Genomic DNA, 22,152 nt, shown 5'->3' on the forward strand with positions numbered 1-22,152 from the left:
TAGCCAAGGAGTCCTATCCAAACGCCTACTAATTATTTTTGGCGATGATTGAAGATGAGGACATTTCAGTCATTTCGGCTACTTTAATAGAGGACCCCCAAGGAGCATGTCATCAGTTAGAAAACTAAGGAGCTATCTTTAATTCTAACTAAATTGGGGAGGGATAATTCACAATTACTGTGATTCTCACATTTCTGACGTGGAGGTGGCCACATAACCATAGATGCTTTTTACACGTATCTTGATGACAGAATCTAAGGCTATCACATCCATGGAGTGAGAATCACAGTGAAAAACAAAGTCCCCAAAGGATTTGCCTAGTCAAAAATCTCTAATTGAAGCTTTGTAGAATAGTAAATCTCAGAACAACACTTCAGAAGCGGACCATAGGGTGTCACCATCTCTTTGTGATTTCCACTCCGATAAGCACTTTCGATTCCCTCCCCCTCCCCCCACCCCCGGGAAATTGGAAAATGCTAAAATGACAAAAAGTGTTTACTGTGATTCTCACAAGTCTGACGTGGGATGTGCCCATAACCATAGATGTGTTTCCTCGCGATACGTGTAAAAACCATCTACGGTTATATATGCATGTCCATGTCAGACTTACGAGAATCACAGTAAATCCTGTCACCCCAGACGACTAAGCGAAATTAGATTCCAAAAGTGAAAAGCCAAAATTAATGAATTCATACCACTTTTGACACTGCAGTAGTTCCTTCTATGAGAGTTTGGACGAAACTCAATTGGCATGTTTTCCCAATAAAAACATCATTATTTTTAGTTGAGCCAATTCCCAAATAATTACAAAAGTTTTCTGTATTTCTGAAATGTTGCCAATGTTCACAAAATCATGTAATGTAGACAATTTGATGACATTACATGATAGTACTGTCAACATTAGCAAAATTTTGGAAATACCAAATTTTTTTGTAATTATTTGGGAATTTACCCTTCTTAGTTAAGAATATATAATATAAAAAAATAAAAAATAAAAAATAAAAAACTAGTTTTCACTTCACCAACTCAGCAACCATTATTTTTAATCAAGTAAAATGTTGAAAAACAAGGTTTAATTGAGAAAGCATAAGGGTAGTTGTGTAAACATGCATTGTTATAAAGTTCAGATTTTGAATTTTTTTTTTTTGCTATGAACAATATGTCTCATTGAGATGTAAAATTCCTCAAAAGGATTTCAATTCACATTAAAAGGTGTATAGAAAAGTTGAAGCAAGTTGCATGGTATCACAGAATAATCAACAAGACATGAATGGATAATGCCTTATTGCCCTCTCAAATATTGGTGTCAATACAGCTGTTGTAACAGAGACCAATCCAACCAACCATGTCTTTCTTTCACCCACGCTTCACCGGCCTCTGAACGTAAGATTTGTTTGGGTCTTCTGTTTTGAGCTTTGGAGGTCGAATCTCCCCTTTTTTACCCTTCAAAAATCAGATAATAATATTGTCAGAATCACCATCCAAGCCACTGTCATATGAAATAAAATCATTTTTTTTTTTTTTAAGTCAGTTAATCCGATGAGTATAACTAAACCAATAGTATCACCTTCTTTCCTGTTTTCATGAAATCTCTCCAGCTGGAAACCTGTGAATGAAATAAAAAAAGGGAAGTTATAAATAGTTTGGAAAGCACTTCGGTAGAAATCCAAGTATGGAATACAAACTGTACGTACCAAACTACATGGAGGTTGAATTTAAAATAAAAAGTAAAAAATATTTGAATAAATAAATAAATAAAAACAGGGAATACCGTCCATAGACAACATTGATTACATTTGACAATAAGTGATGGCATCAAGCAGTGTAAATAGAAAACAAAAAAAAAAGATCTATATAAGAACGGACTTCAAGAAGCATAATGGTATCTTTAGTAGGTGAAAATATTAGCCAGCTGTTAGTAACAAGAGCAAAAATAAACGTACTAACGGATTGTGAATCAGTTAACAGAACCCTATCCATCATTTCCAACTGAATCTTTCATCAACAATGGCACAGAATTTCCTTGAAAAATGGAAGGGTGGTACACTACTACTACAGTATGTTAGACCGAATCCTTCTCATCAGGGATTCTCCATCAGTTACATTGGAGCAAATGTTTACATGCATGTCATCTGGCTCTATAACCTCACATCACAAGGCACACACATACATCTGAGTAGGTCTCACTCTGAGATCTATAGATACCTACACTCCATGTCATTACACGGTTATGAGAGTGCCAACTTAGCTAAGTTGGTAAGGTCCACGAGTGTTGATATCAAGATTTGGGTTCAAAACCCTCCTTCACCCACAAATTTTTGACACCTTCCTGTAATACTCTGTAACTTAAAATCCAGATAAGTTCATGTTTACTAAATTTTTTACCAAACGACAGAAACATCGGTAGTTTGGTAGGCTCCAGCTTGAATGACCAAACATGGCACATCCAGCAACTACAAGGCAACTTATTTCAAAGAAACATAGTTAAAATTGAAAATCGACAACAACAAAAATGGTGAACAAACCCTCTTCTCCCTTGTCCCTTCCCACTGTTCCTCGTGTTCACGCTTCCTTTTCCACATCTCTTTTGTTTCTTCTTCATCCTTCTTCAACCTTCCTTCCTCTTCCGATATCTATATAACAGATTGATTATACGGTCACCAACAAAGTATGAAGTATGAAAGGGGAATAATTAAGCTAGAAATAATAACATGGCTACACAAATGTCAGCGTACCCTCATTTGCATTTTCCTCCTGCGCCATTCTTGTTCTGTTAATAGCTCTCGCACCTTTATTTTCAATTGTTGCTGGAACTCTTCTGATTGCTCGTATTGTTGTTCATACCGTCCCTATATCATGAGATACAGAAGTAAATTGGTAAGTTCATTTATTTCAGAAGCTCACAAAACAACCATGTTCATTGAAATTACAGAAACTCAAGCAGACCAAAAAATGTGAAGTTCAAGGAAAAAGTGTGTGAAACTATTTGTTGGCAAAATTTCTTGATAACAATGAGAAAAGATTTAATGAAACAAAAGTTCAACTCGCTTTCAAGAGGTCATAAGGATGGAAACCCTCCCCCATCCCCTGTTCATCTTTTTCCTGCCAACTCCATGGGAGTCAAGCTAAATCCTGTACCCGTTTGCATGAATTCAGAAAATGTGCAATGGTCCAGAGGAAGGTTTCCAAAATACTCATAAACTTTGATAGAATTTAAAATGCATCACCAACCTCTTAGGACAACAAAAAAAAAATATTAAACTACTTTCTTTTCAAAAACTAATTAAGTTTAACAGAACAATAACAAACAAGGTCAACAATTATAAGATAATCTAATCCCAAGGGAAACCCAGATAATGCTATTCATAGGTTTCCTTGTGTCCACCAAGACTTGACACATTTCCTTCAAAACGTTTCAACCCTTGTGTCATAGTATATCAGATTTTACCCATATAAGTTTTTTTTTTAATAAGTAAAGATTTTTTAAGAGGGGGGGTGGGGTAATCTTCTTTGATTATAAGTTTACAGTTGACTAAAAAGGTGTCCTAAAATTTAAATCAGTTAGATATGATAATTGCCATTTCAAGGAACACGTCTAGAATTCCATTTTTAAAAGTTAAATTTGTCAAATTTATTCCTCAAAATCAAACTAGCTCTCTGTCTCTCTCAATTTCATGACCAACTTCATATTACCTCATCAACCTGTGACTTTATCTTGGAAGCATTGTCCTTCTTCAACTGCTTTTTCCTCTTCGCTCTGAGTTCTTCTGCAATTCATTGTATGGACATGAGCATCTTTACACAAGACCTTAAAAAAAAAGGTTAAAAATAGCACGCCTTATCCTATTTGGGGTCAAACTCTATCATAGCTATATCTTCCATCAAGAAAATTACTAAAATTTAATTAAAAAGAGAAGCTGCAAAAAAGAAAAACCACAGGAACCCGGTACGTGTGGGGGGAGGGGACTGCACATGCCCGAGGATTAGTCGGGTGCTCTAAGAGGCCTGGATACCTCAGTTTTTTTTTTTTTTTTTTGTGTGTTGGGGGGGGGGGGGGGGCAACAGGAACAACAAAGGCTACACAAAGGGTTATTTTGGCTTACATATATTGTTATGTTCGATATGTGTAGCCAGCAGGTACATCCAGTACATATACTCGACAAAGACACTTGTTAAAAGTAATTTAAGTATGTCAAGTTTCCTAAAGGATCAAGTTTTCTATGTACATTAGTAACAACAGTAATCACCCTGATCCCATCAAAATCCTATTGTACTCTCATTAAACCATTGTACACAGATCTGTTGCATCAAATCTAATGGAGTCTGCAGATAGAGTTAAACCAAAGCCAAGACTGTTTAGAAGCTACTGAAAGACCAATCTAGAATCCACGGTTCATAGTATAAGGAAAGAGAATTTTAATGGAATTTGTGAGCACAGACCTAGCACAATCCCTATGTTGGAGAAAAAAAAACAGAACAATAGATGACAGGTATTCAAATCTTAACACCTACCCTTTGCTGCATCAACTTGACTAAGAAGATATTCTCTTTCTTGTGGTTCAAGTAATAGCTGCTGGGCCTTTGCCAATGCTGCTCACAAGTCAATATTGATTGTCAGTAAACACCAAAAAAAATCTAAAATCTAAAATCTAATAGTACGAATCCAATATCAAGGAGCTAGCATTCACTGAACACTCCCAGCAATAAGCATTAACATTTTCATCATTTTTTTGAGATCAAACCCAAAACATCATCAAATATCACACCATTAAAGCCATATTTTCATTAGCCAGACAATCAAAGGGTATGCAATGTAACACCAACATGCTAGCACAGAACATAAAGAAGTTGAGTACAACTTCCTACACAGGAATATTTATAGATTTCAATAAAATCAACAACAGCGTATGGTTGTTTTGCAAGAAAATTAAATTCACTTCCTCTTCAGCGCCCATTCCCTTCTCATGCCAGGTGGGATGAGAAAATCTTGATCACTGCTAATGTCTCGCTTCTCATAACAATCCCACCTCTATATGTATAGGTTGCATAGCTATTTTTTGAGTTTTTGACCGAAATGAGGTAATTTTAATCAGTGTTCAATAACAGAGACTACACATCTCGTCTCAATTGTGTAGTGCATGCAATAAAGGCAAATAGAGAGTCCAAGTTAAGTTGGTTCCTGGGGATAAAGCAGTGGTAATCCCTTGTGCAAGCATAAGGTTTCAACTGTCTTTTAGAAGTGTTTATGTGCTTCCAAGCTTTGATTTATAATTAATTCAGATTTTCTAATTTGTTTTTTCAATCTTCACTTTGAAGCTTGATAAACACGTCTTTTGCTACATGCATGGTTAGTTTAGTCCAAGTTAACAAACCCACATATTGGTAACAAAAAGACCATGGTTATGTGCATAACTATCTTTCTCGACTAAGCATAGTAATTCTAAAATATATTCAGTAATAGAGGCTACGCATCTCGTCCCAATTGTTTAGTGGAATGACATGGGTAGTGCAGAGAGAGTCCAAGCTAAGTTGAATCCTGGTGATAAAGCACTGGTAGTCCCTTGCAAAAACGTGAGGTTTCAACAATCTTTCTCGACTAAGCGTAGTAATTCTAAAATATATTCAGTAATAGAGGCTACGCATCTCGTCCCAATTGTTTAGTGGAATGACATGGGTAGTGCAGAGAGAGTCCAAGCTAAGTTGAATCCTGGTGATAAAGCACTGGTAGTCCCTTGCAAAAACATGAGGTTTCAACAATCTTCTAAAACTGTATGAGTACTTTAATCCCTTGCACAAATGTGAGGTTTCAACTATCTTCTAAAAGTGTAGGTGTACCTTCAAGCTTCGCTCTATAATTAAGACTATGACAGCATTTTCATAGAGGTCATTTACACCGCTGAATACACACCACGAGCAGTTGATCAAAGTCACAGATTCCAAAGGAACGTGTGTGTGTGTGTGTGTGTGTGTGAGAGAGAGAGAGAGAGAGATTTATTTTATTATTTTTATTCTTCATTTAAAACAGAGTTTTCATGAGACTTATGCCTTACGCACTAGGCCTTTGAAGCACCTTGCCCCACGCCTCCGAATTTAAAACATTGGTATTGGATGCAGCAATGGAAAACTCATTCTAATAATTTCCTTTTGTGCAGCATATCTATCATCAATAACACCAAATAGCTCCACCAAATTGATCTTAGAAGACTTTATGTGTACCAAAACTGTATCTAGAAGGCCCCTACCTACCAAGTAATAAACTAATAATATAAATAATAGTTCTTATATCTAACATGGTCATAAAAATACTCATGCAGAAAACATTAATACTGTAGAGAAATTTTCTGCCCAAAGTTCATTATAGTGATTTAAGAAATGATCAGCAGGGAAGAAAAAGAAACTGAATAATACAGATTCTACTCTCCACCTTCCATAGAAGGTTTGTTCTACAATACCTCCAAATGCCTCCTTTGCTTGTGGATGCTTGCATTTGTCAGGGTGAACCAGCAAAGACAACTACAAAATTTGAGCACTGAATGAATGAATGACATATGCAGAGAAAAGAGGTCTAAATAGATAATCCACTTCTGCTACGTAGATTTACCTTACGATATTGCCTCTTCACTTCATCTGGGGATGAAGTAAAAGGTAGATTAAGATACTCAAACGCATTTAATTTGAAGCATCCAAGAATCCTGCAGTTGTTCATTTCTTTCAGATGGGATGAAACATCAATAGCAGAAAAAAGGAAATTATTCTTTTTTTATAGGTTTTAGGCTGAAGGAGGGGTTTTGATCCCATGTATGTGATATTTTCGAATTTCAACTTTCAAATCCACACAATTGAATTCCAAGATCTATTCCCCTACATTCATTACGATGTACAATATAAAATATTGTATTTTACATTTGAACAAGAAAGAAATATTTGATGTTGAAAGTTTTGTTATAAACAATTACTTCATATTTATTGCAACAATATAACTAAATATTACTTTTTCAATAATTTTGGAAAACACTGAATACTACAAAAGTTTATTTACGAATTAAATAAGTTCAACTTTTGTTGCATATACTACTTTATATTGAATTCATTTCTAAATATTCAATCATGTTGCATGCTAGAAACAACAAAGAAATAGAAGAGAAGAGAAAAGAAGAATAAGATGAAGAAACAGAAAATTTGTGGTTAAAAGAACTGGAAAAAAAAAACATAAAAATTAACGTGAGACATATGCCTCGGCCAAAAGGCCCAAGCCTCAGTCATGCCTCACACTAAAGCATACACCTCAGCCCTCTTGATTTGAGTTGTATGCCTCAATTGTCTATATGTTTCTTCCTAGTGCAGGTCTTACACGCATTTAAAAATGCCATTTCGAACTGATTGATTTTTCAAGGGACTATGTCACTGTTGGCAGAAAGCTCGGACTTTCAAATCTGATGATTGACAACACTACGAGCTATCGAAAGCATTTACCAGAGATTCCTTTTCCATTTTTATTCAAATAATTTCAATGCACACACACTTTCCTTTTTTAGTTTACTATTATTAGTTGTCTATGAGGGGTGGTCATCCATGCATTAGAAAATAATTCTTTCCCTCTATAAATCTTGCAATTAAAAGACTCATTCAATGCCTGAATTATAAAACCATCTAAGAGTTGGTGAGATGGCCAAGATCACGCCTCAGGAAGCGGAGGTCTTGAGTTCAAATACCTCCTTAGGGGCCACCCTCAGGGATTTATCCCATAAATTACCTGGTGAGTGTGGAAGGAGGGGACTGCACGTGTCCCGAGGATTAGTTGGGTTCTCTAAGAGGCCTTGACGTCTCAATTCCTTCTCACCCCCCCCCCCCCCCCCCAACCAAAAAAAAAAAAACTTAACAAGTTATAATGTCCGACCTTATAGGAAGGTTGTTGACAATATCCATTTACACCAGAGCGAATCAGAAACTCAGCACTTCTAAGCTTCTATATAGAAAAAGTTATAATCTCATCATACCAAATATAGAATGTGATTGATTAGATAAGTCTTTGTGGTGACTCTCAGCTTTCTATGGGTAAAAAACAATAGCTTTAAGCACTCCCACCACCACCACCACCCATCCCCAAAAACTATCTGTGTTAGAAAATAATGACATCCAATCGGAGTCTTTGACGCTTTACCCATGTGCAATTCTTCATTTTTAAAGTGCAAATGCCCATGTTCATGGCATATTCTTTTCGTCCCACAGACCTTCCCTAGTAACCTAGATAGCTACAAAATTTCTCACTTGGGCCTTCTACACCCAACATCAATTCATATCACACAGCAAACAACAACAACAACAGAAAAAAAAAAACTATAATTTACCAATCATAGCAAATCAGTTCCTCCAAGGAGATGAAGCCATCGTTCACTGTTCAACTCTTAGACTCAATTTGGGTTTCGTAGAAATTGGAATAATGAAATGGATCTGGCAAGTCTTAAATTAATCAAATTTAAATTTTATAGTTTTTTTCGACTATGTAATTAGAAATTTATGTAGCAACTAATCCGAAACCCTAATTTATCCAACAAAAAACCAATAATAATAAAGAATTTCTAGGGCAGAAATCAAAGAAGTAAAAGGAGATGAGAGAAAGATACCTAACGACTTCGTTGTCCCTCTCGACTTCGCTGACTTCGGCGAAGAAGTTTTTGAGAAGCAAATCATCCTCTGTCTCACCCATCGCCTTCTCTCTCCTTTCCAAGGCCCCCAAAGCCCCTGCCCTGGTAGGATGGTGTACTTCCTCTCTCATTCTTTAGGGTGTAGCTGGATCGGATCGGGTTGAAGGTTAACCCAAACCTAATCCAAGGTTCAAAGGGCCCATTTTCCTGACTTGAGCCCAACCTTAGAAGCTCAGCTCTAAGCCCAAATTGAATTGGGTCAGACTGAGCACCTTGGGCTTTGTTAGAACACATTTGGTTCCACTTTTGGCTATTTGATATGGACATTTCCAGCTTCCATCAACATAACCGTTAGGATTTGAGGAAAAAATGCAGACTTCCTAGAGATCCGTCTCGATCTTCTAGAGATTTATAAACCTTTTTCTTAGGGATACATTTTCTTAGGAATCCCTAACATCTTAACAGGCAAATTAATGAGTAGAAAATAATGTGGAATCTGTCCTACTTTGAATGTGTTTCTCTTAAAACTTATACAATCCAATTTGTCTCAAAGAAAATCCCCTTAAACTCATTGAAAATTTTAGACCGAAAAAACAAAAAGACTCAATATATCCATGACCGTTTCCTTACAATCCCTCCCAACACCATTGAAAATGCAACAAATTGGATTTTATCATCAAATGACAATGTTGGATCCATGATAAACATTAAACTTATAAGATTCATCAAAGCTTTGAAATTGACATCGTTTGGGGTATTGCTGACGTGGATGTTTGTAAAGATCATAAATACTTTTCATCGAGATACAGGTGAGAAGCATTTATGGTTCTGTGCACACCGATGTCACAAATGATGTCAATTTCAATGTTACTCCAATGCACTCAAAGTCAACTTAACCTTACGTTGATAACTCACAAGTTGACTCAAACAAATCACATAAATATATATATATATATATATATATATATATATATTTGAAAAATAAAGTTCTTGGAATTTAAAGGAAAGAATATGTTTTTTCTTCTCCATGAAACTATTAAAAATAGAAGCTTAACTTGGTCAAATTTTTCACTTACACGATTTGATAATGAGTTAACTTGGAGAGAGAGTTTCATCGAGTTCCAGGGTTGAGTCCTTGAAATCTAACAATGTTGAGTTTACTTGGCTGAGTTTTGAGTTGACTTTAAAACTACGATTATTAAGATCAGGAACGATAAACAACGAGCGGACAAAGTGCTGCGCCCCCTAAAGTAAGCTCAATTGGAGCTGATACAACGTGATTGGAAATTACATTTTCTTGGAATGAGTGGGAGAGATAATTAAAGACAAAGAAAAAAAAAATCTAGCAAATCCGTGGAGCTTCAAAGAAAATAATGATTTTGACAATGTTCTAAGATACAGATTGAACATCCTAGTCGGATCATGATGTCGATTAATGTCATTATTATTTTTTATACTAAAAGTTCATAATAAAATGTAATGTTTGATGGTTGATTGCTAAATTGAATCGTTGCAAATTGGAATCTTCTTCATTTTAAGCTAAGAATGATAGACTTTTAATATTAAAAAAATCACGTTTTAAGTCTTTTACTAATTAATTTCATTTGAATTTTAATCAAGGATATTTGTATTTAATTTCAATTTCTTAAACAAAAACCCCTTTTTTTTCTAATAATCAGGTATCCCATATATAGCGGACCGACCGACCTATATCTAGGCTTTGCCCACTCCATAGACCATGGTCTTGTCCAAGGACTAGTCCTTGGGCACGTGCATCGCCCGCACTTCACATGCACCAGGTAAGTTATGGTGCGCCCTCGCCGGTGGTTGGAATCATGCCAACCCCCATGAAATTCAAGATGGTGTCCTTCCCTTGTCAATATCTTTGACTGATAAGGCATAATATGGGTTGATTATCAATCAAAATCTTAGTGATTGAAAATTCGAATTTAATTATTTGAATTCTTGGAGTAAATCTGAATTAAAAAAAAACGGTGGGTATGATGTCCTTTGACTCAGGTCAGGTACAAATTCACCTCTAGTTATGTCAAGATCTTAATAATATATTGCTTTGAAAATTATATTTTTAGATTTCTCAAAAAATTGTGCTGGAGTGACATTGAAATTGACATCGTTTCACACATTGATGTGCATAGAACCATAAATGCTCACTTGTATCTTGATGAAAAACATCTATGATCCATACACACATCCACGTTAGCAATGTCTCAAACAAGTCAATTTCAATGTTACTTCAGCATTTTCCTTTCTCAAAATATCCATTTACACTATTTTTCTATAACATGGATTCTTATAAAATGAAAGGGCTCTAGCAGAAAACTAGAGGGAGAAAATGCCAAAATAATAATAATAATAATAATAAGGTTAGACAATTTGTTAAAACTAGGGGTGCAACTTGGTCTAGTTCTAACCGAAAATTGAACCAAATTGAGAGCTTTGGATTTGTTTGGTTTGATTTATAATGAACTTCGGTTCAGTTCTGGGTTAACAAAATAGAGAACCGACCAATTTGGTTTAACTCTTGGTTCATGCCTTATAAGAACCAAACCAAACCAAGAACCAAATCCTTATTTTAATAAAATTATAAATAAATATTATTATTCATTTAATAAACTATACCCATTTTTTATAGATAATTTTTATTTTTATTTTTTATGAATAGATTAATGACATTTTTTTAGATTGATGGGATTAATGACTTTCTTTAATTGATGAAAAAATTATTGACTTTTTTTTCTTTTAATGGATACATTAATGGTTTTTTTATTTATTGATGGATGGATTAATGACTCATTACATGCGATTTCATATTCATATCTATTTATTTTTATTAAAAATATGTTGATTCAATTAGGTTTTAAAGATATTGGCAATCCATAGAAATGAACTGAACCAAACCGATCTTAGCTCGGTTCGAGTTAGTTTGGTTCTATGGAAATTTAGTTCAATTCCGATTCTCATTTACTGGAACCTGACCTAGGTCGATTCGATTCCTATTTGGCCTCAAACCGAACCAAGTTGCACCTGTAGTTAAAACTAGACACAATCAAGATCAAACCATTTGGATCAAGAAGGATTCGGTTTCAGTAAGCACAACATGATTCGTATATGATTTTAGTATGTAGGATTCGAGTAAGATTTTGATACAGCTAAAAAAAAATCTGTATTTGAATATGGAAAGGTCTAAATTCGACCCAAATTCAATCCATTACCCTATTGACTATTGGTATGTGCTGCCTCTTATAAAATTGTAGCTTGCAGGAATGTCACGGGTGAACGATAAGTTCGATTTCATGTAGTTTCATATAACATGTGTTACTTGAGGTGCCAAGCTTGTTAAATTAGTTAAAGTTTTTTGTGAGTATTGGCACCACGATATGAGCTCAAAACCATCTCCACGTACCAAGGACTGACCACTAATCTGTCTTACTTAGTGGCATAATTGTGTTCGAAGAATCTAAGTTACTGTTTTTGACTTAAAATTAAAAAAAACAGAATGCCACCCATTCACGTTAAAGTTAATAAACAACAGCAAATGATGGCTAATGTTGCTCCCCAAATTATGGTCAATTAGAACAGACAAGACGTGACTCCAAATCTCATTGGCTAGATATTAAAGCAGATCAATTGGTCTCGACAACAATCCAACAAAGAGGAAAAAAAAAAAAAGAAGGATCTTATAAATCTATAAAGCCGGCGGAGGAGACCAGCGATTTTTCATCTTAGTAGTCAAAAGAAGGAAAGAAAGAGATTTGTAACTAATAATAATAGAGAAACATGGATACAGATCAATAACAACACATTAATAGTGTATCCTCCTTTTTTTTATTGTTTATAACAATGTAGAAAAGTTATTACCCAGATAGACATCATTAGAGATAAAAGATAAACTAGTAATTAGTAAGAGTAGATCCTCGAGATCTGCGGGACCTGAGATGGGGTAATCTGACACACACACACACACACACACACACCATCAACAACAACGACATCCACAGACAACAACAAGATCAAATGTTGTTATTAAGAGGTTGCAATGCAATAAGGTTCCCAAATCAGTAAGGTTCTTCTTGGTTCATTGCAACCCCTAAATGATGGGACTAAGTAATCAGCCTTGTTGCCTCTCCTGAGCCTCAACTGTTCTTGCTCTTGAAACTGCTTTTGATTCTTTGACACAAAAAACTTGTTATTGTTGTAGTTTTTGGTGATTGGTGGTAGTGGTGGTTGTGGTGGTAGTGATTGAACCGTCGTGGTGGTGGTGTGCTTGTTTCCCCTCCAATAATAGTCGTAACTGTTGAAAGAAGCCGCCACTGCCTTCGCCGATGATGTTGGTTTGGGTATAGGTATGGACAATCTTGGTGGTGTTGGGAGTGATTGTGGGATTGGGTTTGGTTCATCTTCCATGTTGGATTCATACTTGGGAGACCAACTTGGATTCATGTTAGTTAAACCCATGAACTTGTTCACCATAAGTGCTGATCTGTGTACATTTATCATCCCACTCGGTTGTTTTTTTGGTGGAATTCCTATGTTTCTCACTTCTTCCTCAATTTTCACCATCTCTTCAAATTCTTCTATTTCTTCTTCATCGTCGTCGTCGTCGTCGTCATCGCCATCATCGATGTCGATTGGTTCTTCACATGGGGAATTAATGAAGGTGAGGACGAGGCGACCGCCTTGTCGATGAGCTTGGAAATAGTTTCGGGAAGGAGCGGGGACTGGAACAGCTTCGAGGACTAATCGACCGTTGTCGCGATGAGGTCGCATGTGGAGACCAGGACTAGAGAGGGAAGGAATCGGGGGAGGGAAATAATGAGTGGGAGATTTCCTAGTTTCATAGCTATAATTATAATTTACAACACTTTGTGATTCTTTCTCTTCTTCTTCTTCTTCTTCTTCTACTACTTCTACTTCTTCTTCCTCTGTTTCTTGCTCTTGTTCTTCTTGTTCTGCATCACTAGATTCTGAAGGAGAGTAAGAAGAGAACCCATCAGAACCAGTTTCAGAACCAAGGCTCTCAGTACAGATCTCTAGACTCTTCTGGCTCAACGACCTCTGTCGCTTAACGAGTGGATGAACATAAGGAGGAGGAACTGATGAAGATTTTTCTGACAAAATTGAGCTAAAAATATCCAACTTTCCAGGTTGGTCAAGCTCTTGTTTCTTCTCTTTTGATTGGGTTGAGCTCCAAGTATTGAATCGTTCATTGTTTTGAAGCTCTGGGGATGAAACAATGGGGAATTCTTCAGAAGAAGCGATCTTCTTTAATGGAGAGAACCCATGTTGAGCCAACCATTTCTTGGAAGACATATCAGCTGACAGTGTTCTCCTTAATGGAGCAACCGTCTTGGATCGGTCTGACTCAGTTCCTAGAATGGATCCGATACCCTGAGGCTGAGTTGGAACGCTCTTGCTGACACAAGTAGGCATGTTTTGGCCAAGATTATCACTCTGCATAGACATAATTAGCAAATTAATTAAAATTTCAAAAATAAAAAATATATGGGTGCAAGAAGATGTAAGGGTAGAAAATGTTTAATTATTAATTTATTATTATTATTATTATTTGGTTACCTCAAAAAGAACAAAACATCCAAGGAAGAACAGAGGAGGCTGAGAGGGGCAGAAAGAGCCCCAAAGCCAAGACTGCGTTCTTCAGTTATGAGAGTTGGGGGTGGAGTGAAGAGTGGAAAGGGCTTTGATAGAAAAAAACGGGAAGGGGAGTGTGGGTATTTGTAGTGGTGAAAAAAGCTTCCATGGACCCCACAATCCCTAAAAGAGAGTTACTATTTACACACCAATTTTTACGAATCTCACACCAACTGTCTGCAATTTAATTTTATAGTGATTTATATTGAAATAGTAGCTCTCTTTTAAAAAAGAAACCTTTTTATTTCCTCTCAAATTTTTGAGAGAAAGAGAGAGAATCTGTTTCTGGGAAACATGATTGGGCCGCCCAGCCCATCAGAAGATGAATATTAAATATTATAAAAAAAAAAAAAAAAAGGAATAATGAATGTGGAAGGCGTCACACACGTCCGTTTAGCTTGGGACCCAGCTGAGGCGGTCTTCTGTGTGCGAGAGAGAAATACCTCTCTACGTCCTCCACTCACCCCCAAAAGGCAGTGATGTTGATCAAATTCAAGAAGCAAAACCAATATACAACAAGAGAAAGAGTATTTTTTTAGAAAAAAAAAAAACAAAACAAAACAAAACCCACTTCCTGGATTCTTTTGTCTGGTTTGAAAGCGATACCACTAATCTCCAATCAAATTATGTTATATAATACTTAATCATAGAGTAATGATAAAATGACTCTCTCACATGACATACTCAATTGACTCTCCTGATGTGACATGTGTGATAATCATAGATTTATATTCATCGAGATACACAACTGCACATCCTCATAAAAATGCAATTGTATATCTTGAGGAGTATGGACCTATAGTTCTAGCACATGTCATGTTAGGGGGAATGGATTGAGTATGTCACATGGGATAATCATTTTATCACAATTCTTAATAATATAGATTAGATTGTAAACATGTTAAACATCTTGTTTAAATATATTAATAAAATTTGAAAACCACACGGAAGAAGGGATCCACCAATAAAAATTGATATTTAATGAATTGATTGGAAAAATTGATTGATTTTTATGGCTGATTTATCAAAATATGCATCACAAATTGAAAATTTCCCAAAACAGTGCATATTCAAATTAATTTCAAACACAGTAATTTACTGTTTTTGGACATAAGTTTGTTTACCAAAACGGTAAAAAATAAAATAAGTAGCAGTTTTTTCAATTTTCATATCCAAAATATCTTTTATTTTATTTTATATTGAAATTACTTAGTTACCCAATGTTCAAATTACATTTATATACTATCACCCAATAGAATATAAAAGAGTTGGGTTTTGATATATATGAAAGGTAAACAAGGTAGAAGAAAGAGAAAAGGGCATTTTTTGTATGAAAAATGTAGAAATTAACGTTCATCTTTATTTCATTTTGGTTAAAAAATTATTTCAGAACCTAGAAATTACCAATTCCAATAATTTGAGTAATGTATTATTTTGGAAATTTTCAATTTTATGTTCCTCTTTTGTTATGTGCTCAATTTTATTCTATTCATCCATTAAAATTTGCCCATTTTAATTTTTTTTAATCAACTACAATGATTCTCCACAAATAATTGCTGAATGCCAACCTTATTTCTATGTTTATAACCATATGTTCTAAAACTAGAAAAATGGTCGAGTCAAATAAAAATCATTAATTTTTTTTGTTCCCCATAAAAGTATTATATATCACCCGATAACTAGGTTTGTTGAATCCGAACTTTATTACCATGGTTATACTATATATTTTAAAATTAGAAATTTTGAATAAGTCAAAATAAAAATATATTAATTGATAAATATTAAATATATTTAAAATTTTAATATAAATAAAAAATATTACTTTTACTCTTCAAAGAAAATATTAATTTTTTTTCTCCACAAAAGTATTATATATCACCGAATAACTAGGCCAAGTTGACGACTTGATTTGCCAACTTGACTCACTGAGTCTATTCCATCAAATTTGAAAGGCAAATCACCATGAAATCCAACCAAGTCAATTGGAAGTAGTCGAACTACCATGACTCAATTTGCAATTTAACTCTTAGTAGTATTTTTATGCCATGAGGCACGTTATTCTAACTCACCCAGCCATGAATGTTTGGCTACCTCTGATTAGAGAGATATTTTGATCACATGAAAGTCAATCCAAAATTTCACAAAACCCTAGATGATCAATCATGCAAAACCTAACAAGGTAGTTTTGTTAAATTACCTTTTAAAAAATACGTATATGCTTCTACACGATTTAAAAAAAAAAAAGTTAAACGAATCCAACAGTCATAAACCACCAGTTTAATTGGTTCTACGTCTAGTCACAAAAGTTATTGAACCTTTAGTTAATAATTCTCAAATATTTATTTAACAAAAGGTGGACCAGATTAAGATGGTGAAAGTAGTTATTAACACACTTTCAATGATAATATTATCATAATATTCATTGCTATGGATAAAATTAAATGGAGAAACAACATTCGTTTAGTTGACCACTAATCTAAAGCATAGGGATCTCGAGTATGCTGACGCATTGGTATCAATTCTAAGTATTTTCTTATTTTAATTTAAACAAAGTTTCTCTATGCACATTAAGCATCATTTTTTTAGCCTCCTTGGAGATGAGTTGTAAAACAACTTTGTATGAAAGCATTAAAGAATAATCTAATATAATTTGATCATTATAGTGAAAGCTCTCAACTAAGTCTCAGTCGTTGTTAACGTTCTTAAATAATTATTTTTTATTTTGAAGTTTCTTTATTGATTTTGGATTAGACTTTGTGGATGTAGGACCCTATCCAGTTGTATAAGTACCAACTTGCTTAGTTGGTAAAGTCTTTAGGTGATGATATTGAAGACTTGAGTTCATATCCCACCAGCATTGAGTTATTGAACTCATTAAAAATTGGCTTATTATCAATCCAAAAAGATAAAAATAAATAAATAAATAAAAGATCTTGTTCAACTGCTATTTTTCTATCTATCTCTTGATTGATCATTGTTTATTGATTTCAATTTCATTATTCAATGATTATTCGATAATCAAGTAACTCGGAATTTTGACAGAGTACCAAATTTTTTTTATAAATCAAATTGCATACCTTATCTTTGTCTACCCTAAATATATTTTTGTTAAATCATTGATTGTATAGTATTTTTTTGTATGTATCATAATCAAGAATTGTGATACATGGTTCTTTCTGGATCTTTTGTGTAAAGCTGTCTAGACCCACATGTCGATGCCTATTTGTAACGTCGTTACTAATTTATCAGCCAATCCGACCATATGTCATCATGCCATTGATTTGATGTTTGGATCATAATGCATGATATAACAAAGTTACGCGTGAGCTGACAACGACAACCATGCACCACTCAAATTCGCATCCCCGAAGGCACCCCCTCTCTTTCAAGAGGATTCATCATGACGTTTGCAGCCCTAATTGTATCAAATTAAATCACACGTTCCATCGTTTGTGCAAATCCTTGTTAACACGTTAGCTGTAACACTACATGAGTTGATATTTACACCACCTGGTATCCATCACTTACGACTAGTCACTTCTAATCTCTTGCATTATGCGTTTGGACATCCTTGGATTTTACCCTACTCCCTCTTCGGATTTGACGGAATTTTACGTTCTCATACAATATAAATTTACTTATATAAATTATAATTTATCCATTGTTTAAAAAAAAAAATGGGATTATAAAAATGACTCTATTAGATCAAATTAGACTCTCTAAATAGGTCTCGTTAGTCAAAACATAAAGGATAAACTCAACCATTGAATTTATTCCATTCTCTTATACGGACAATAAGAAAATTTCAAAATAAAATAAGTAGTACACACTGATAAGATGATTAAATAGAATTGATTCTTCCCCTCTGTAATCTCTAAAGCCAAACCTTATTGGATGGCTAAGCTTTTGCCATCTATCCTTTTTATATATTTGGCTTCTAAAACTTTTTTTTTTTTTTTTTTTGGCTAATTATTATATAGATTATAAAGAATTACTGAATCAAAAGGTGAACATAGGGAGGGACAATAAATAAAATATATTAAAAAAAAAAAAAAAAAGCGAAGAGAAGAGACCAGGCGTTATGGAAAGAAAGCATATGGTTCTGTCCACCAGCTTTTTCGCACATCTCTCCAACTCTTCTCTCACAGATTCCCACTTGCACTGAGAGGCACATAGAAAGAGAGAGAAACGACAAAAGATATCTACTAAGACCTCTATTTTTATTCTATTTTTTTTACTATAAAAGGAAATTTCGACTTGAACCACACAAAACCCGTATGTATGTATGCACGTACGTGGACAGAGACAGACACCTATATATCACAGTTGTAAGCCACCCTTGTACTTTTTCCTTATTTTTAGTATACGATTTAATAACCGTTTTCCAAGTCCCGAAGCACTGACATGTTTGTAAATATTTAATGGAGAAAAATTAACTACACCCAATTAGGCTAAAAGTTGACACGTCACCCAACCAAATTGACACGTGGATCATTATTTTAAGACCGCCTTTTCCCAACTAATTAGTTCTCTGATATTGGTAGGGTTCTCTATGGATCAGATTTCCAGATCAGTAATTCACGTATTATCAATGACACATGAATTTTAAAGAAAAAAATTATTTTTCATCATTAAATTTTAATTTTAAATTTAAGAGTTGACAGATCATTACAAAAGCATTGGATCAAATTTTTTTTTTTTTTAAATAAAAAAATAAAAAATGATCTGCGCTATACATTCGAGACAGGGAGTTGTTATTTGGCCAACATAACAATCAACATGGGCCCTTGACCTTATTTATCCATATTAAACATTGGTAATAATGAAGATAAAATAAGAAAAATAAATGAAAATACGAAATCAATGTAGGGTTGAGACTCTCTATCAACCTAATGGTTGAGATCCTATGAATTTCGAAAAAAATGCATACCTAATAAAATGTATACTGAACCCTAGAAGAAATGTATTGGTTTTTAGAAATAATTGAAGATATAGAAAAAATGAGGTATTCTTATAAAGGTTAAGAGAACACCTAATTTAGAAGAAACATAATTACATTGACTCGAGGAACTAGAAACACCTTAATAAGGAGTAAAGGAATCAACAAGACATAAAAGAAGATCATAAATATAGGATACTTCTCGCCAAGAGATAGAGAGAGGTAGAGAAGGAAATGGGTAAAAAGAAAGAAAAAAAAAAAAACACGAGAAATGGATTCATGGTAAATTATTTATTTTGTTTATACCATGAAAATGATTCAATTATTTTCCTTCTTTGGGGAAGTTTAGAGAGAGAAAATTGGAGAATGGTACCTTTGAATGAGATTCGAAATAGACTTGATTAGAGGTCATGGCATGTGAACTAATATATCTCTAGTGCTCGTTGATGTAGTTGTCAATTTAGAACAATGACTTTCGTCAATAAATTTGGTATTACCTAGTTCTTCTCTTTGCTTTATCTCGAGGAATTGACAATACACATAAAATTTCTTTTCCCCCACACTTATTATCTAATTGAATTTTCATCTGATCAAGATATTGTTGATCAAAAATTGATCCAACAAGATATTTTAATTTCAATCCTCATCATGTTGGGTTCCTAACTCATCTTGAATTCTTGATCCATACTCAAAATTATCAAATTGTATCGAATTAAAATTAAGTCATAAGTGAACCAACCCATTGACAGTCTTATTTAAGACTAATGTATGTATGTAAAATCTGTTTGGCTGATCTTTAGCTTAATTATGAATGCTCACCTCATACTTTACATGCACGGATTAATAATCTATTATTTTTTAAATGGTAAAATAAGTTTCATGTCGTCAACCCCAATAATTTATGACAAGACGTAATCAATTTAGAGCAAATAAATTATTAAAACTATACTTAATAATCTAATCCAATCATAATGATTCATGATTAATCTTTTAGCTAGCATAAGGGCCCATCAAGAACTGACCAAATTATCATAAATTGGTTAGTCTGAGATAATACAACACATGGCGTATTTTATATCTCCCCAATGAGAGGAACAAACATACATGATAAAAAGTTTCCACTAACACCTTAGCCACTATTATCAACTTTAATTTAATTTAATTTTTTTTCACTAATAGAGTCTTCAGAGTCCACGTCAATAAATTCTTAGTTTATTTATCTATTTAAGGTCTTTATTATACTCTATCAAGCTTTTAGAATAAAAATCGTCATCAGAGGCACGACCCTTCCTTTCTAAAATTTCTTTAATTATTTTATGAAAAAATCAAGGAAAAGAAGAGGAAAAAAAAGGTGACAGAAGAGAAGAGAGATTCGCCTCCAACAACGATAGCTTTTGTAAGCTTTAAACCTTTTAGTATTCTTAGAAGATCTCATTATTATTGAAACATTAGTTATTAAGACGGCAGCACGGAAAGAAATGCGAATATTACAGACAAAAATTCCTCTTGTAATGGATGAGATAGGATCTTTTCTACACTTGGTAGTGAGACCAACGAGTGAGGTTGTGCCACGTGTTATAAGCAAAATAAGACACGTCTCCAGTCTCCTTCACCACTCAATGGCGCGACAAATGGCTAGTGTTGGTGGACTCGTGGTCCGACCGATGGTGAGAGCTGCGGAGCTGTGGCTTAGCCTTTTCAATGATTGGTTTGATTGGACCATTCGTGTTGCTAGACAGCTTAGACGAATATGATATTATTCACACGTGTGTTCACTCGTGCGAATATGAGATTAGTATTTAGTACGTGTGTGTGTGTGTGAGGCTGAATCTATTCGTTTTCCTTTCTAGCTTATCTAGTTTTGGTAAATAAGACAAAAGCCGAGGGACAAGGGATTTTGGGTCCTGCGATTTGGATGTGGGCTATCAACCAACATAGAGTCGATGCGGTTGGATCCTGTTCGTCTGTCGTGATGATCTTTTGTACACGTGGCTATTAGTCATTGGCTGCATGTAGTGGTGGAAGAGCATACCTTCTCTTTGGTGGGAAAAAAAATAAAAAGTTGTTTCCACCCAAAGAAAAGTTGCATGACTTAATGACTGGCCCATATATAACGAGACAAACGGAAAGATACATCATAATAGGATTTTGATCTCACAAGGCCTAAGAAATTGTAGTATTGAGAATATTAAGATTAAGATATTAAATTATTTATTGACATAATGATTTATTGAGATTATCTCATCAAAAATTTTACAAGTTGACAAAATAATAATTTATCAACAGAACATACGTATTAGAATACAATCTCTGATTAAATTATAATTGAATGTTAAAAAATACAAATAAATATCAATAATTCTCATTTGTGATTGGGTATTGGATTCGATTTTATATGGAGGGATTACAATGGGGAATTTTGATTTGGGGTATAGGGAAGTTCAGATTTTGATGATATAATTTCAATTGAATTCCAAGCGATGCATGAAACTCTCAAATTTGCAAGGTTTAATGGACATCATTAGATTCTTTTGGGTGTGAATTCTAGCTATGTGGTTAATTCAATCTGAGGTTAGGTTGAATGTGGTTGGAAATATAAGTTCATGGTTAAGGAAGATTAGAGAGTTAATGCAAATTTTTGAACATTGCAATATCAAAATTTTCTTGTGAGAAACAAATAGAACAAATATAATAGACTATCAAGCAAAACATGGAGTGATCAAAACAAATTTTTTTGTTTTGTTTGGTTGTAATAATATGGTAAGAATTTTGCCGACACTCCCTCACCCTCGAAAGAAAAAAGCTTTAAAAAAACTATAATTACATGTTAAAAAGGCCATTATGGATTTATCAGCTAAAAATTTAACCAATAAACTTAATACAAAAAGCCTGAAATGC

At 34.2% G+C, this 22,152-nt stretch overlaps 2 protein-coding genes across 2 annotated transcripts; both read right to left on the bottom strand.

The window, feature by feature from the left end:
- Nucleotides 1-1,167: 1,167 nt before the first annotated feature.
- LOC147385432 (Chaperone DnaJ-domain superfamily protein) lies at nt 1,168-8,783 on the bottom strand. Its single transcript, XM_086423384.1, has 9 exons — nt 8,625-8,783; nt 6,602-6,692; nt 6,453-6,513; nt 4,513-4,590; nt 3,694-3,767; nt 2,736-2,849; nt 2,526-2,633; nt 1,568-1,606; nt 1,168-1,443 (listed from the first exon to the last, which is right to left on the bottom strand). The coding sequence occupies exons 1-9, from the start codon at nt 8,774-8,776 to the stop codon at nt 1,357-1,359; spliced, it is 804 nt and encodes a 267-aa protein (XP_086279510.1). The 5' UTR covers nt 8,777-8,783; the 3' UTR covers nt 1,168-1,356.
- Nucleotides 8,784-12,405: 3,622 nt separating this feature from the next.
- On the bottom strand, nt 12,406-14,399 carry LOC147385433 (FAF-like protein (DUF3049)). Its single transcript, XM_086423470.1, has 2 exons — nt 14,241-14,399; nt 12,406-14,117 (listed from the first exon to the last, which is right to left on the bottom strand). Exon 2 carries the CDS (start codon nt 14,094-14,096, stop codon nt 12,690-12,692), a length of 1,407 nt encoding a protein of 468 aa, XP_086279596.1. The 5' UTR covers nt 14,097-14,117; nt 14,241-14,399; the 3' UTR covers nt 12,406-12,689.
- Nucleotides 14,400-22,152: the final 7,753 nt, after the last annotated feature.

This window comes from Akebia trifoliata, chromosome 14 (genome assembly GCF_017979445.1).
Source record: "Akebia trifoliata isolate Shusen 1 chromosome 14, ASM1797944v1, whole genome shotgun sequence".
Lineage (NCBI taxonomy): Eukaryota > Viridiplantae > Streptophyta > Magnoliopsida > Ranunculales > Lardizabalaceae > Akebia > Akebia trifoliata.

Bases quoted from the DNA above. Each gene is read 5' to 3' on its own strand.
- LOC147385432 (XM_086423384.1), bottom strand. From the start codon at position 8,776: ATGAGAGAGGAAGTACACCATCCTACCAGGGCAGGGGCTTTGGGGGCC. The intron at 4,591-6,452 runs GTATTGTAGAAC...ACTTGTGAGCAG, and splicing joins AGCAAAGGAGGCATTTGGAG to CATTGGCAAAGGCCCAGCAG. The intron at 1,607-2,525 runs GTTTGTTCACCA...TTTCATTCACAG, and splicing joins AAGGGACAAGGGAGAAGAGG to GTTTCCAGCTGGAGAGATTT.
- LOC147385433 (XM_086423470.1), bottom strand. From the start codon at position 14,096: ATGCCTACTTGTGTCAGCAAGAGCGTTCCAACTCAGCCTCAGGGTATC.